Source organism: Cupressus sempervirens, chromosome 3 (assembly GCF_028749045.1).
Source record: "Cupressus sempervirens isolate cs-2001-9-10 chromosome 3, ASM2874904v1, whole genome shotgun sequence".
NCBI classification, from domain to species: Eukaryota; Viridiplantae; Streptophyta; class Pinopsida; order Cupressales; family Cupressaceae; genus Cupressus; species Cupressus sempervirens.
In genome coordinates this window covers 763553011-763567729 of record NC_143120.1, presented here as the reverse complement: position 1 = coordinate 763567729, position 14719 = coordinate 763553011, and the positions used below count along the sequence as shown (strand labels likewise).

General features: G+C 34.6%; 1 protein-coding gene across 1 annotated transcript; it reads left to right on the top strand.

The window, feature by feature from the left end:
* Positions 1-4474: 4474 nt before the first annotated feature.
* Positions 4475-14307, top strand: LOC149569053 (putative phospholipid-transporting ATPase 9). The gene is made up of 11 exons (XM_089821835.1): positions 4475-6320; positions 7895-9423; positions 9922-10032; positions 10293-10572; positions 10737-10825; positions 10948-11056; positions 11171-11380; positions 11913-12038; positions 12270-12368; positions 12468-12659; positions 12825-14307. The coding sequence occupies exons 1-11, from the start codon at positions 5922-5924 to the stop codon at positions 13491-13493; spliced, it is 3813 nt and encodes a 1270-aa protein (XP_089677961.1). The 5' UTR covers positions 4475-5921; the 3' UTR covers positions 13494-14307.
* Positions 14308-14719: the final 412 nt, after the last annotated feature.

Here is a 14719-nt window from a genome sequence, read left to right as displayed (position 1 = left end):
ATGAATTCTTGTGCAAAGCTTTTGGCATTAAAGATCATGCTAGAAAAATATTTTACATCCTTCACAAGCCAAAAAGTCTTGATCAAATATTCTCTCTGCCTCTACTAAGATATCAATTTAGCCTTGAGCTCTCCCACTCTTCTCGTCTTCTTTACATCCTTTTCATTCAATACATCATATGATTTCCCAAGCTTATTGAGCCTAATCTCAATCTTTTTATGTTGACCTTTGAAGCTTTCCACTACAACAATCCACTAAAGGCATTACTGCTAGACAATAATGATTTCTTGTAGACAAGTTCTAATCTGATCGATAATTAGGGACAAAACTTTCACAACAAAATTACACTTATTTTAAATCTTCCTCTCCATAAGCTAGTAATCAACACTGAATTAGAACAAGTTCTTCTCAACCTCTACAAACAAGTTATCCGGTAGTATACCAGATATACTGGATACTACAATTCTTTTGCTAACCAGTAGCTGAGCAATATATGGTTAATGTTGGTTCAGGAACATTCAACACATAAACCACCCACTCTATCAAATTTTCCACTATCCAACATGACTATGAATTGTTATAATTTTATTGTGTCTCCATAAATAACTACTAAAAATACAACGACCCCAACACCTCGCTGCATGATCCACACCTAAAATCATTGCAACAACCCCGACTATAAGGAAACTCAAGTGCAGAAACAACTTCCTACACTAATCCTTAAGGTAAGTATTATGCAAATTCCTATTAAATCCTTACAATCTCAGATTCAATATTAAGTAAACAATAATATTGCAGTCAACCATGAATACAAAAAATAGACAGAGAAAGAAAATACATAAACACAAAGATATGCCAGTGGGGAAAAACCTTTTGGTAAAACAACCTCACCCCTCCAAAACTCGCACAATGTATTATCTCCAACACAAAGGTTACAACACACTTGCAATGCAAGTTCTTTCAGGACACATAAGACAAATCCAATAACAACATACCATACCAACAATACACTTTCACTCTCTCCTATCTGCAACCCTAAAAATGCTAATATCATGCACTTTCCATTTTAGGGCAACTTCCAAAGAACAATTGTTATTAGGGTTTTACCATTCTCTGAAAAAGTAGGAACCCAATTTTTTTTCGGGGTGATGCCTCAAACACCATGCACTAGATGGAGACTCAAGTGTACAGTACTTAATGATCAATTGCCACATGACTTCACGTCTTCACCCATCATCAAATCTTCCAGAGATAACTCTTACACGTCATAGGAATCTGTCATAATCATTTCAGCCATGATCTCCTTACACACAATTCAAGATGTCGACACATATAAGTGAAGTGACACATCAACATGCCAACTAGACATGTACACTCACACTTAATTACATTATTTGCAAAAAATATATTTACAAAATAAATAATAAGAATAGGAATTATCCAAGGTTGAACCTTATTCCTAACACCCACAACAATAACAACAATGACTCCTTTCCATTGAAGACAAGTGTGACTCTCACAACCAATAGAAGTTTTTTTAAGTGGTATTATAGAGACATAAAGTGACACTATTTGATATAAATCAACTATACTATTATGTTATGAAGGGGCCATAGTAGTTCTTTAGGGATAGTTTTCTATAGTGGGGAACACTTAATCATATTTGAAAGAATATTTCTCAATAAACCCTACTTTGAGTTAATATGATTAGTTGATAAAAATTATAGGTTACAATTGGATAATTTTTGTATAATAAGTTTATTTTGATTCTAACTTGAAGTTGGTCTTACTAGATATAAATAGTATTGAAATAATGAGCTTTTTGAAAGAGTAGTTGGGCATATAATTAAGTGACAATACTACTAATATTATTGAAAATGAAGTGTATATAGAAGAAATTGAGATTGCTAATTCTTTTTTGTTTTTATATGGATTTTATTTTCATATTTAGTTTTTTAATTGAAAGAATAACTAAATGACATAATCAAATAAAAAAGACATTGTCAAGTGTAACAATACATAAAGAATAAATAGAAAATCACACCTATCAACCTAATAAAAATTTACAACAAAACTTTACAACACAAAGAAAACCCCACTCTAATAAATTAAACACCAACCAACTAAAATACCTCAAGTTATTAATATATCATTATTCATATTAAATCTATATAAACTATATTTTTCAATTTTATAGCTCTAATTTTTTAATTTTATAGAATATGTGTCAACCATATTTTAAGTTTTTATATACATGGCGAGGACATGTGATTTACTGCTATGAACATAATAGATATAAATATCAATCAATAATCATAAACAATTTAAATAATAAATATCAATAGTTTAAGCTAAAAGATAGTTTGGAAAAATAAATTGCATTATTTCAAATAAATTTAATTAAAATTATGAATTCTATAAGGATTAACCAAAATCTAATTTTCATTTAAGTGATAATAATATTAAGGCCAATTCTAATAATTGAACTATACATAGAGGAAATTGTGATTGGTTTTTTTTTTTTTTTTTACAAATTTCTTTATTACTTGTGCAAATTATTTTATTGCCCTTTCTTAAATAATAAAATTTTCTTTCTTTATTAAATTTATATATTTAATTATTTTTAATGGAAAAAGATATAACCAATTGCATCAACTTCATAGAGACTAGGCTAAACAAAATCAACTATAGTAATCTAGTTGTATCAAATACATAGAGAATAAATTATAAACTAGGTGTAGCAACCACAAAAAAGTTATAGTCTAGCGGTATCAAATACACTGATAACATAGTTGTTGCAATCCAACCATATCAACACTAAACATAATTTGCACACTATTGTACCAAACTAAACACCAACAAGCTAAAATGCTCAATTTGATGGATCACTATTCATATATAATTATGCTAGCCATGTTTTTTTAATTTTACAATTTTAACTTTATATAGAATATATGTAACATGACATAAGATTTTTGACTAATATATATTAATATCAATATTTCAAGCTACAAAATAGTTTAAAAATAAACTATACTATTCTAAATATACTTTAATTAAATTAATGAATTTGAGAAAGACAAATCAAAGTTCAAATTATAGTTATTGTTAGATTTAAAGTGATGTCATGGTAGTTCAACAACTTATGAAAAAATAAAATGAGGGACCATTAACTTTCATTATGAGAAAACAAGATTCCCAATACAAAACACCATCTACAACTAAAAGATTACCAATAAAAAAAGTAAAATTCTTCCCACCTTGATATTATCTCAATGATCTTGACGTATTTAATTAGAACTTTGACATGCAATTAACTTTACCATTGTCTTTTCATGATATATACTTTTTTCCAAACATTATCATGTTTTATTGATCACATCATTAACTCATAATAAAAAATTAATCACACACCACCTAATCTCTGCTGTCTTAATATTGATGATATATTTGATTGAAACTTCAAATAACAAGATGAGCATTGTTTGGATGGAGGGCCCTCAAGATGGACAACTTGGGCTCAGTCATACGTCATATGCCGATCTCTTGCATTTTTCATTGTAAATTCTTTTTTTGAACTCTCTATAATTAATATAAAAAAAAACTTCAAATTATCATTTTAAAAGATGAATCATTTATAATTAACTGATAAGATTAATTATTTCTTTGATAAATTGTTGTACCTTCTTTAAATGGTGAAAAAATCAAATTAGTTATATGATGAAAAAATCAAAATAGTTACATGATTAAATTTAAAAAAAAAAAAATTATGTTTTACTTATAGGTTATACATATACACCATTTTTTAGACGTGTTAGATCACATTTGATAATTCATCAATTTTACTCTTAAAACCCTCTTATTCTCATGTTTTGACAATGAACCCAAAAAGTCAATGCAATTTAAAATATTCATAATCAGCTTCAAAAAGAGTATACAATATAATAAAAGCTGAAGTATTAAATTTATATTGACTAAATACAAAATCAATTTTTTAAATTTTAAATAAATTTTCTAACGCGGAGAAGAGAGTGGTGGCACTCTAGAATTACATCTCTTTGACATAATTATAATTGAAAAAAACATGAAGAAAAACGGTAGAAGAATTTTACCCATTTCACACAATTAGATTCTCATGGTCTGGTTATGATTCTAATGTTTGATTGTTTGTTTGTTGTTATTGTTATTATTGTTGACATGAATGTTTTATATGCGCATTTTTTAGCGACTCACTGTTTATTTGTGCCGTCTGACGATGCATTTAAGAGGACTGCGTTTTAACGAAAGAAAACAAAATTGCAGGCATCTTTGGTGCAAAACGAAAGAAAACAAAATTATTTTAAAAAAAGGGGTTAAAATCAGCACCTAGTTTTTAAATGATAAAAAATCGATCTGTCAATCCAGAATTGGCACATAAAAAGAAGAAAAAGAAGAGCTGTGGAATAAAGGAGGACAATAAGTATGAGCATTACTTAAATAAGCTTAAAGCAGGGAATGCAATGAGGAAAAAGAGAAGTGCGAATATGACACTTGGAATCCAGCGGTTCTTTTGAAAAATCAGAGGCACGAAACTTCCATGAAATTGCCACATATAGATCAAACCCAACTCATCGTACATCGCATTCTCCACACCCTTGTCATGTTGCACATGCGTGCTATAAACCAGGGTTCGAGTCCCGCAGCTCAAAAAATCCCTCTGATCTCATTTGCCCACATTTCCTTGGTCATTTGCGTGTTGCAGCTTCCCGTGTTTATTATTCCCGGTCAAAAGGGGTTTCTTGGCTACTGGAGGAATCGAGGAAGGTTTTTAGGTTTAAAACTGCTGCTTAACACGCGGTGTGTGTTGACTACAAGCAAGGAAGCTGCCGAAAGGTTAAGACAAATTATGCGTTTCTTCGTTCCTAAGGGGAGCTATAAATGTGGGTGGCGATTACACGCTGTTGACCTTCTAGAGTCAGTTTTTTAAGGTGAGTTTTTGACAGTTCTTCGTTGAACGAGTTAGAGATAAGAATTTGTGCTGAACTTGTTTACAGATGAGAAATGGTAGATGAATTATTCGTTGAACGTGAAGGGTCTGCCGGGCCGGGTCAATGGTAGCTGAGTCAGAGGAGGAAATAGTTTGCGTGGGTCTATTGTGGTGGGTATACTGTTTTCCAGCTCTTTTGTCCAAAGATTCTAGATTGTGTTTTTTCGTTGCTTCCGTTCTGGTGATTGAGAGATATACACAATGCTTATGTTCATGGAAGCCGCCAGGGAGGGGTACCCAGTAGTTGAATGCGCGTGAGGCAAATAGTTTAGGTTATGCTTTTAGACCCATAAATAGGAGGATTATATACACACTGTGTATATGCTACCGCGTTTTTATAGTTTGTATATTGCAGTTCAATATAGCTTTTTTTTGTCTTCTTGAGGGAACCAGCCAGGTGGTTCGTGGAGGAAAAATCCGAACCAGAGACAGCTAACAAGGACATTAGAGAAAAGGTGTTTGTTCTAATTGGTTTTCCCTCAGTACGTGGAGAGAACACATGAGCTGTACTGCCTAATTTGCCCAAGGGCATTGCTGCACGCTGATCCACGTGGGGTTTTGTGAGTCTCATAGCAAAGCTGATGTTTGCAGCGGATTATTAGCAGAAACAATCCGTATCAGACTTAAAGACAGGGAGTGAAATATCACAGGATTTTTTGAATTTGTGATGTGTCTCACGGCAGAGACAAGCTGAGTTTTGGTTCAAAAACCACAAACTAGATTAAAAAATCGGTGCTGCATTCACGTCAAGGAAAAATTTGTTGAGCTAGCCGATTGGAGGAGTTATAGAAGCGGAATCAGTAGCGGAACATTGCAATCAGTCCTAAGGCAGAGATATATTGTAGATCTGTTTCTGAAGGTATTTCTCAAAGAAGGTGTTATTTTAGCGGTCGAGATGCCTGATGCCAGAAGGGGTAAAAAGAGGAGCCACTTGAGAAAACTTTATACTTTTACATGTGGAAGGTCATCTTTGCAAGCGGAGGAGGATTCCTTGCACGTTGGGGGTCCTGGTTTTTCCAGAATTGTGTATTGTAATGATCCAGAGAAACGCGTTCAGCAGTCGTATAGGGGCAACTATGTGTCCACTACCAAGTACAATGTGGCAACTTTCTTCCCCAAGGCTTTGTTTGAACAATTCAGGAGGGTTGCGAACATATACTTTCTTTTTGCAGCAGGACTTTCCCTCACTCCCTTGGCACCCTTTACTGCTTCCAGTTTAATTGCACCTCTGGTGTTTGTTGTTGGAGTTAGTATGGTCAAAGAGGCCGTTGAGGACTGGCGCCGTTTCTTGCAGGTTGTTACTTAAACTTTCTTTCTGTATAATTCAATGTTTGCTGTTGCTATTCATGTTTGTAAAAACTTTCTTCTTTGATGGTGTAAATAAAACCATATCAGACGTATAAGTCTGGGCTGCAAATAAAATAATCCCAGGCACGTATAAACCTGGGCAGGACAGGCTACCATAGGGGGAAATGGCAAGGTCTAGTTTACTCTTGAAATTGGGCGCCAGTTTAAACCTTTGTGGTTGACGGTCTCATATGCCAGATTGGCATCCCTTGGTTGTGTTCTAAAAGGCAACTTTAACTTCCAAGGACGGTCTCATATGCCCGATTGGGATCTCCCTTGGTGGTGATCTAAATGACATCTTGAACCAGAAACAGCAAAACTGACTGGAAATTGGATGGAAGGTGATGGTTGCCTAGGAACCTATTGTTGGGTGTTCCAAAATTGCAATCTACATTTTAAAGAAAACCTCAAAGTTACATCACGAAATGGTTGGTGGAACAGGTCACTGGCCAGGAGCAGTTTGAGGCATTGAATTTTTGCATGCGTGCAAATTTTTAGCCGTTGGGGCTGCCATCAAACTTATATGGTTTCAGTTACGCTGTCACCGATGTTCTTTGGCGTCCTTTAAGCTGTCCTTCAATTGATATTTGGAAAGATTTGGAAGGAAAATTGTACCCTTTATTTTCTAAATAGTTGGGGAAGTATACTCATGAAACATCCTTCGTATTAAATAGAATGGCCTTAAAAACTCAAGTATCAAATAGAAAAATCTTAAACCATGAACAAGTTGTAAGATCCACTTGGATTTTCCACTTTCCTCAATTTTCAGGCAAGCCTGGCAAGGTTCTAAATTGATAGAGATTGTTTCTGGCTTTGATTGTGTAATAGATGCCAAAATTAATACACAATTGAAGCCAGAAACAGTCTCTATCAATTCATGGATGAAACAACGGCTGTCTTTAACACTATGAAAGTAATAATATGCATTTTGGTATGAAGCTGGATGGCTTTTTATTATTACAGGACAAAACTGAACTGCACTAAATGGTCAGAGAATAAACTAGACCAAACCAAGCTTGTGGGTTAGTTGTCCAGTAGTAGTGTTCTTCCTGTACAGTCAAATGCTCTTTTGGGGGTCAAAGTAGAATGTATTAGCTTTATTGTTTATTTCTGCATTTCAAGATAGCCAATCGTGGTTCAGAGTGATCTAAACATATTGTGATGGGTTTTCATATAATCTGGGTATGCCTTTTTTATATTCTGAAAACTGTCTTTTGAGTTTTAGAATTTGAAGGTGACATTTTGAAGTTATTAACTTATTTCAATATTCAACTTATGGCATAATTGACTTTCACTTGGATATCCGCTATTTTTTGAATTAGTTACTTTCTGTTTTTGTTAAGTATTTTAGGTTCCAAACATTCGTGAAGTAAGTTTTATTTATTGGCACTTCACAATCTCTGAGTTTGTACATATTTCATTTACCAAGAACTCTGACGTGGTTGCCACTAGAGTATGCTTTTTTGGCAGATTGTATTCACTTGATACAATGTACTAATTAGAAAATTTTGAACTTTACAGGATAGGGAGATAAATAATCGGGAGGTTGATGTATTTGTAGATGGTAAGTTCGTTAAGACTGAATGGATGAAATTGATGGTGGGAGATGTAGTGAAAGTGGAGAAGAATAACTTTTTTCCAGCTGACCTTGTGCTGCTGTCATCAAGCAACGAGGATGGCATATGCTATGTTGAAACAATGAACCTTGACGGTGAGACAAATTTGAAGGTAAAGGAGGCACTGGAAGTGACATCAGATCTAGAAAATGATGGTAGTTTCCAGTCATTTACAGCTTTAGTCAAATGTGAGGACCCCAACCCAAACTTGTATACATTTATTGGCACTATGGAGTATAGAGATCAAAGCTATCCACTGTCACCTCAGCAGATCCTGCTGAGAGATTCTAAACTGCGCAACACGGATTATATCTATGGTGTAGTAATATTTAGTGGACACGACACAAAAGTAATGCAAAATGCTACTGAAGCACCATCCAAGAGAAGTGGGATTGAGCGGAAGATGGACAAAATCATTTTATTTCTTTTCAGTGCGTTAGTTTTAATCTCACTAGTTGGCTCAATTGCATTTGGTATCAAAACCAGGGATGATATGCCAGATTGGTGGTACCTGAATCCAGCAGACGTAACTGATTATTATGATCCTGAAAAACCAGCACTGGCAGCATTCTTACATTTTATCACAGCACTGATTCTATATGGTTACCTTATCCCAATATCTCTATATGTATCAATAGAGATTGTGAAGGTCTTGCAGACCAGGTTCATCAATGAAGACCAAAATATGTATGATGAAGAAACTGACAAGCCTGCACGAGCTCGCACATCCAATTTAAATGAGGAACTAGGGCAAGTTGACACTATACTATCTGATAAAACTGGTACATTGACTTGCAATTCAATGGAGTTCTTGAAGTGTTCCATTGCAGGTACTGCATACGGTCGAGGTTTGACAGAGGTAGAAATAGCAATGATAGACCGGCTGGTACAAGAAGATTTGGACAGAGTACATTCAGGTGCTGGGCGTGGTCGAGTTAAAACAAAAGAAGATTTAATAAAAGAAAACAAAAGAAGGCGCAAGGAAATTTTAGTAAGGAAAGGACCACAAATAGCAGAAAAGCTTGGAATGGAAGTTTCAGAAATGCGGGACATGTTCTCGGAAAATGGGGATGATATTAGTGATCTAGATGTGCCTGAAATGGAGGGCAACCCTGAAACAAGGGTCAACACTGAAATGAGGGCCAACCCTCATGTGAAAGGTTTTAATTTCAAAGACAGCAGAATAATGAATGGGCAATGGGTACACGAAGCCAATCTAGAGGATATTCGCATGTTTTTTCGTATTTTGGCAATTTGCCAAACTACAATTCCAGAAGAAGATGAATCTGGTCAAATCACATATGAAGCAGAGTCACCAGATGAAGCAGCATTTGTTGTAGCAGCAAGAGAAATTGGCTTTGAATTCTTCAAACGTACGCAGGGTAGTGTTTTCCTGCATGAGCTAGATCCAGAGACTGGCAATAAGATGCAGTGGTGAGTTGTTTTGTTTTTCTTAATTCATTCTTTGAGGTATTTGTTTGTACATTTTGAACTGAGTCGAATAGAATATGCCCTGACAAATTTATCAGTATTTAGGTGTTCTATACTGTGCCTAAAGGTATATTGGTTGAATTAGACCTTTAATTTGTGAAAAATTAAAATCCCTTCCCAACTATACAAGCCTCTCTCAGCACATACAGCTCTCTGGATGTGAATACATATTATTACTAATATGTTTTGTATATAGATTTAAGATGAAGGGCATACTTTAAATTCTGTGTGTCCTTATTCTGTGCCTCCTAGGTTTTTTTTTCCATCATCTGTCTTATGTTCCTTTTTCATGTAGCATTCAGAATGAATGACTTTATCAAATTAATTAATGTTTTTGCATCTTCTAGGTAATGTAGGAGGCATTTGAAATATAAATTTTCTTTTGTAGAAAAAATAAATTTTCCACTGATTGGCGGCTAATGTGATAGTATTGCTATGCAGTGAATACAGAATCTTAAATATTTTGGAGTTTAATAGTGCACGGAAAAGAATGTCAGTCATCGTAAAGGATCAGGAGGGTCATTTGTTTCTTTTTTGCAAGGGTGCTGACAGGTTAGTTCTTAACCCGCATGATGAATAAGAACTGGCAGGACATAAAATATCTTTGAAACACATTTTGAACTCTTGAGTAGAACTTTTTCTTTTCGGCTTTCTTTTTTAATCAATGTATGTCATATAGGAAGAAAATATATGACATAAGCAAATATTGTCAAATCCTGTAAGGTAAATATTCAACATCATTGCAATGCATTCATTGACTGGAATTCAATTACCTGATGGGTATTTTATTTGTGATTTCTATGTCTGCTCAGTGTCGTCTTTGAGAGATTGTCAGAGAAATATGGAACAGAGTTTAAGGATGCTACAAGAAGTCACATTAATAAGTATGCTGATGCCGGATTGAGGACATTGGCACTTGCATATCGTAGGCTTGATGAAGAGGAGTACAAACTGTGGAATAAAAAGTTCTTGACAGCCAAAAATACTTTGGGTGCAGATCGAGATGCAAAGATGGATGCAATCACAGATGAAATTGAGAGGGAATTGATCCTTGTCGGTGCAACTGCGGTTGAAGACAAACTGCAGAAAGGGGTGAGTGATGAATGCGAAAACAGGTTCATATTAAGCTTACAGTATTACTAGCATGAGTGCATGATACATGGAAGGGAAAATGGCTTATATTGTTTTCTAATCATTTATGTAGTGGCTGGTTTTTTCATCATGTGATTTTTGAATGACTATTTTATACCCTGCAGGTTCCTCAGTGTATCGACAGATTGGCTCAAGCTGGCATTAAGATCTGGGTTCTGACTGGAGATAAAGTGGAAACTGCCATTAATATAGGGTCCGTTGAAATTTTTTGGCTTGCTCTGGTTCCAAATATTTTTAGTTTCCTTTCTTTATGCTTATAAATGATTCGAGTTTTTCTGAATACTTAGATCTGTTACACATGAATTCTGTCTGCAGATTTGCATGCAGTTTGCTTAGACAAGGAATGGAACAATTGCTGATTACATTGGATACACCTGATATAAATGCATTAGAGGCATCAAGGGACAAGGAACAGATTGCAAAGGTAAATAATTGACATGTTTAAAATTTCTCAAGTATCCAAGATACATATTGAGATTTTCTACATATCCTTAAAAGGCTTAATGAGAACTTGAACTTCACCATTTGATTTTATCAGGTCTGCTATGAAAAAATAGAAAGTCGACTTAGAGAATTGGAAGCTATAGTAACTTCACCCAGAGAAGAAGCTGATGTGTATGCATTGATAATTGATGGGAAATCACTGACATATGCACTTCATAAAGATCTTAAACAGACTTTTCTGAAGGTGGCTACTATTTGTGCATCAGTTATTTGCTGTCGAGTCTCGCCGAAACAGAAGGCACTAGTAAGTAAACACTGGATCCAGGCATTTACTAGGTTTTGAAGAGTTTCTCCATTCTGAGCATGATTTTAAACCCAAATTTGCTGAAAGCCCTTTAGCTGGATGTAATTCTTGCAAACTAAAAGTTTGTGTTATTCATTTTTATTACAGAAGATGGGTAAATGGTATTGAAATCATTGAATCAAGAATGCTTCTGGATTCAACTGTTGAGTTTTTCACATCAATACTTCGAATTATAAATTTGAATTTAGAAGCATTCTTGATTTCAATAACATTGACTAAGGATAGATTATGAGTATGATGAACACATGTAAGATCAGTTTTTGCTTACAATAGCAAGTTGTTTAATAATATATTTTTCATTCTGACCAATATGCTGCAATTGCTGTATAGTAGCATACAATGATTTTTTTCATAATGCTTTATTTTATCAATTATGGCTAGGATATTGAAATGGGAGTTTCCCACTGTAGACATATTCTATGGAACTTTTTGTGAATGTCATTTAGAGTCTGATACAATGGTAAATTTACAGATTACAAGGCTTGTGAAGGAAGGCACAGGGAAAACAACACTAGGAATCGGTGATGGTGCTAATGATGTAGGCATGATCCAGGAGGCAGACATTGGAATTGGTATCAGTGGTGTTGAAGGCATGCAGGTTACATTCTTTTACTGATGGTCCTTTAAATGATTTTGATGATTTGACAACAGTGTTAGCTTTTCAAGGAAACTCTTATTAAGTTCCATATCTTTGACATTTTCCTTTTCATCGTTGTCAAAAACTTAAACTAGTTTCTTTTTGAGGGGTAGATGGATACTCTGATGTATGTGTGTTTTGAGTGTTTGCCTGTCCATATCCTTTTTTGAGCTAAAAAACTTGCAATTGCAGGCTGTTATGGCAAGTGATTTTTCCATAGCTCAATTCCGTTTCCTTGAGAGATTACTTCTTGTCCATGGCCACTGGTGTTACCGACGCATTGCAACTATGGTAATCAGATAATTCCTCAACCATATCATTTTAATTTAATAAATCTAATATCTCAATAGACTGACTGAATTTCAATATTGGCTTGTTGTGTATTTACAGATATGTTACTTTTTCTACAAGAACATCACTTTTGGCATCACCTTGTTTTGTTTCGAAGCATATGCATCATTTTCAGCACAACCTGCATATAATGACTGGTATATGTCACTATTCAATGTCTTTTTCACGTCACTTCCTGTCCTTGCTTTGGGAGTTTTTGAGCAAGATGTATCTGCACGTGTTTGCCTAAAGGTATGAACAAGAAGAATTACTTAATTTCAGTTTTTCATGCTTTTCTTAAATTCTATGGCTCTTATTATTGTCATTGCCTTTGTTGCTATTCACATGTGCTTATTTTTTGAAGCACAGATTGCACAGTTTTAAAATTCTAATCTGTGATTGCTTCTGTGAATGCAGTTCCCACTTCTGTATCAGGAAGGGATACAGAATGCCCTTTTTGGTTGGTCTCGTATTGTTGGCTGGATTTTTAATGGAGTTTGTAGTTCTATCATCATTTTCTTTTTAACCATAAATATCCTTAAGCACCAAGCATTTCGAGAAGGTGGTCAAGTTTCAGGCATGGAAATCTTTGGAGCAACAATGTATACCTGCATTGTCTGGACAGTAAATTGCCAAATAGCTTTGGCCCTCAGTTACTTCACATGGTTACATCATCTATTTATATGGGGCAGTGTTGCCTTCTGGTATTTCTTTCTTTTTGTCTATGGTTCTATTAAACCTACGTTTTCCACAACAGCATACAAAGTTCTTGTTGAAGCTTGTGGCCCTAGTCCAATGTACTGGTTCCTTACACTTGTAGTTGTTATATCTGCTCTGGTTCCTTATTTCACATACTCCGCTTTCCAAAGAAGATTTTTTCCTTTGTATCATAGCATCATTCAATGGGTAAGGCATGAAGGAAAAGACAAGGATCCGGAGTGGAATGCAGTGCTACGAGCACCAGCGACACGTCCGATTCGTCCAGTTCATGTGGGTTTCACAAAAAGAGTTGAACGTTATCAACAGTTAAAGGCAAAAATTCTTAAGAAACCAGAAAACAGAGTAAGGGGTGCTCATAATCAGTAAAATTAGGTACATGCCAATCCTTGATCTTATCAATGCATGAATTATTGCTTAGTGATTTTGAAAGAGGGCAGGAGTTAAAACTTTATTTGCCAATTTAAATGCCAGTGTCTGTTTGGACTGAAAACTATTCAAGAGAATGAAACAGTAATTGGCAACTTCCTCTGTAGTCACTTAATGGGCTTTCTGGAAAGTGACTGAAATTTGAAGACTTCAACTTGTCATCCTTGCTGAGCACGCTATATTGATATGGCATTTCCTGCAGATAAGAGATATTACAAATGCTGAAGCCTTTCCATACAATTTTCAATCTCCTGTTCCAAAAGATGCCAAGATTAGTACATGGAGATATCATCAGATCGACACATTCTTTTATTTTTATAACTTTGTACCAAATATCCTTGTATTTTGGAAAATGTACAGAGGCAAATTTAAGACTTCAGGTTGGCCCTTTGAACCAAATTGGAAATTGATGGTTCTGACAGTGAATTTAGTTCATGAACATTATCTTGAAGATGTGGGTTGCCTTCTGGATTTCAGAGTCGGTGGACACAAAATGAGTATATGCTCGTTGAAATTCATAGAGCTCTCTAGTTTTGTGTGTATATGCATATATTTTCTTACACAAGTGGTTCTATCATGCAGATTGACACAACAAATGTCTGATATGCTTCGGATGTGGTAGGCAAGTTATGAAAGGCCTTTCTTTGGCGATTCGAGAGTCAGTATAATTAGTTGAGTTGTAGGGGCAGTTGCCTGGTTGATTATTTGAAATCTCTTTGTTACATATTGTAATATAGAGTTCCGATTCAGAGCATTTTCTTTGAGTTTAGAAGCCTAATCTAATATCATACTTGCAAACCATATTCTACTCTGAAAAGGAGGAACACAATTTTAGTAGGATTTTAAAGCTAATTCTTTTGCACCTAAATACCTGAACATTACAAATAATTTTATGATTATATGAATACCGCACTAATTCTTCAATTTCCTTTGTTTTCTCATTTCTTTACTCTCTTCTGTGCAGCTCTCAATAAATCTTACAAATAAATGTAAAGATTTAACAGATTTTGCATGTAGATTCTGTATTTTTTGCATTATGGTTACATATATTAACATCTTTGAACCTGTGGAAATTATCTTCTATTTATCAGTCTTCTTCTAAAGATAATTGACGCAGGTACGCCATTAACAAATATTTTATAATATGTGGCTATTATATCCCAAGC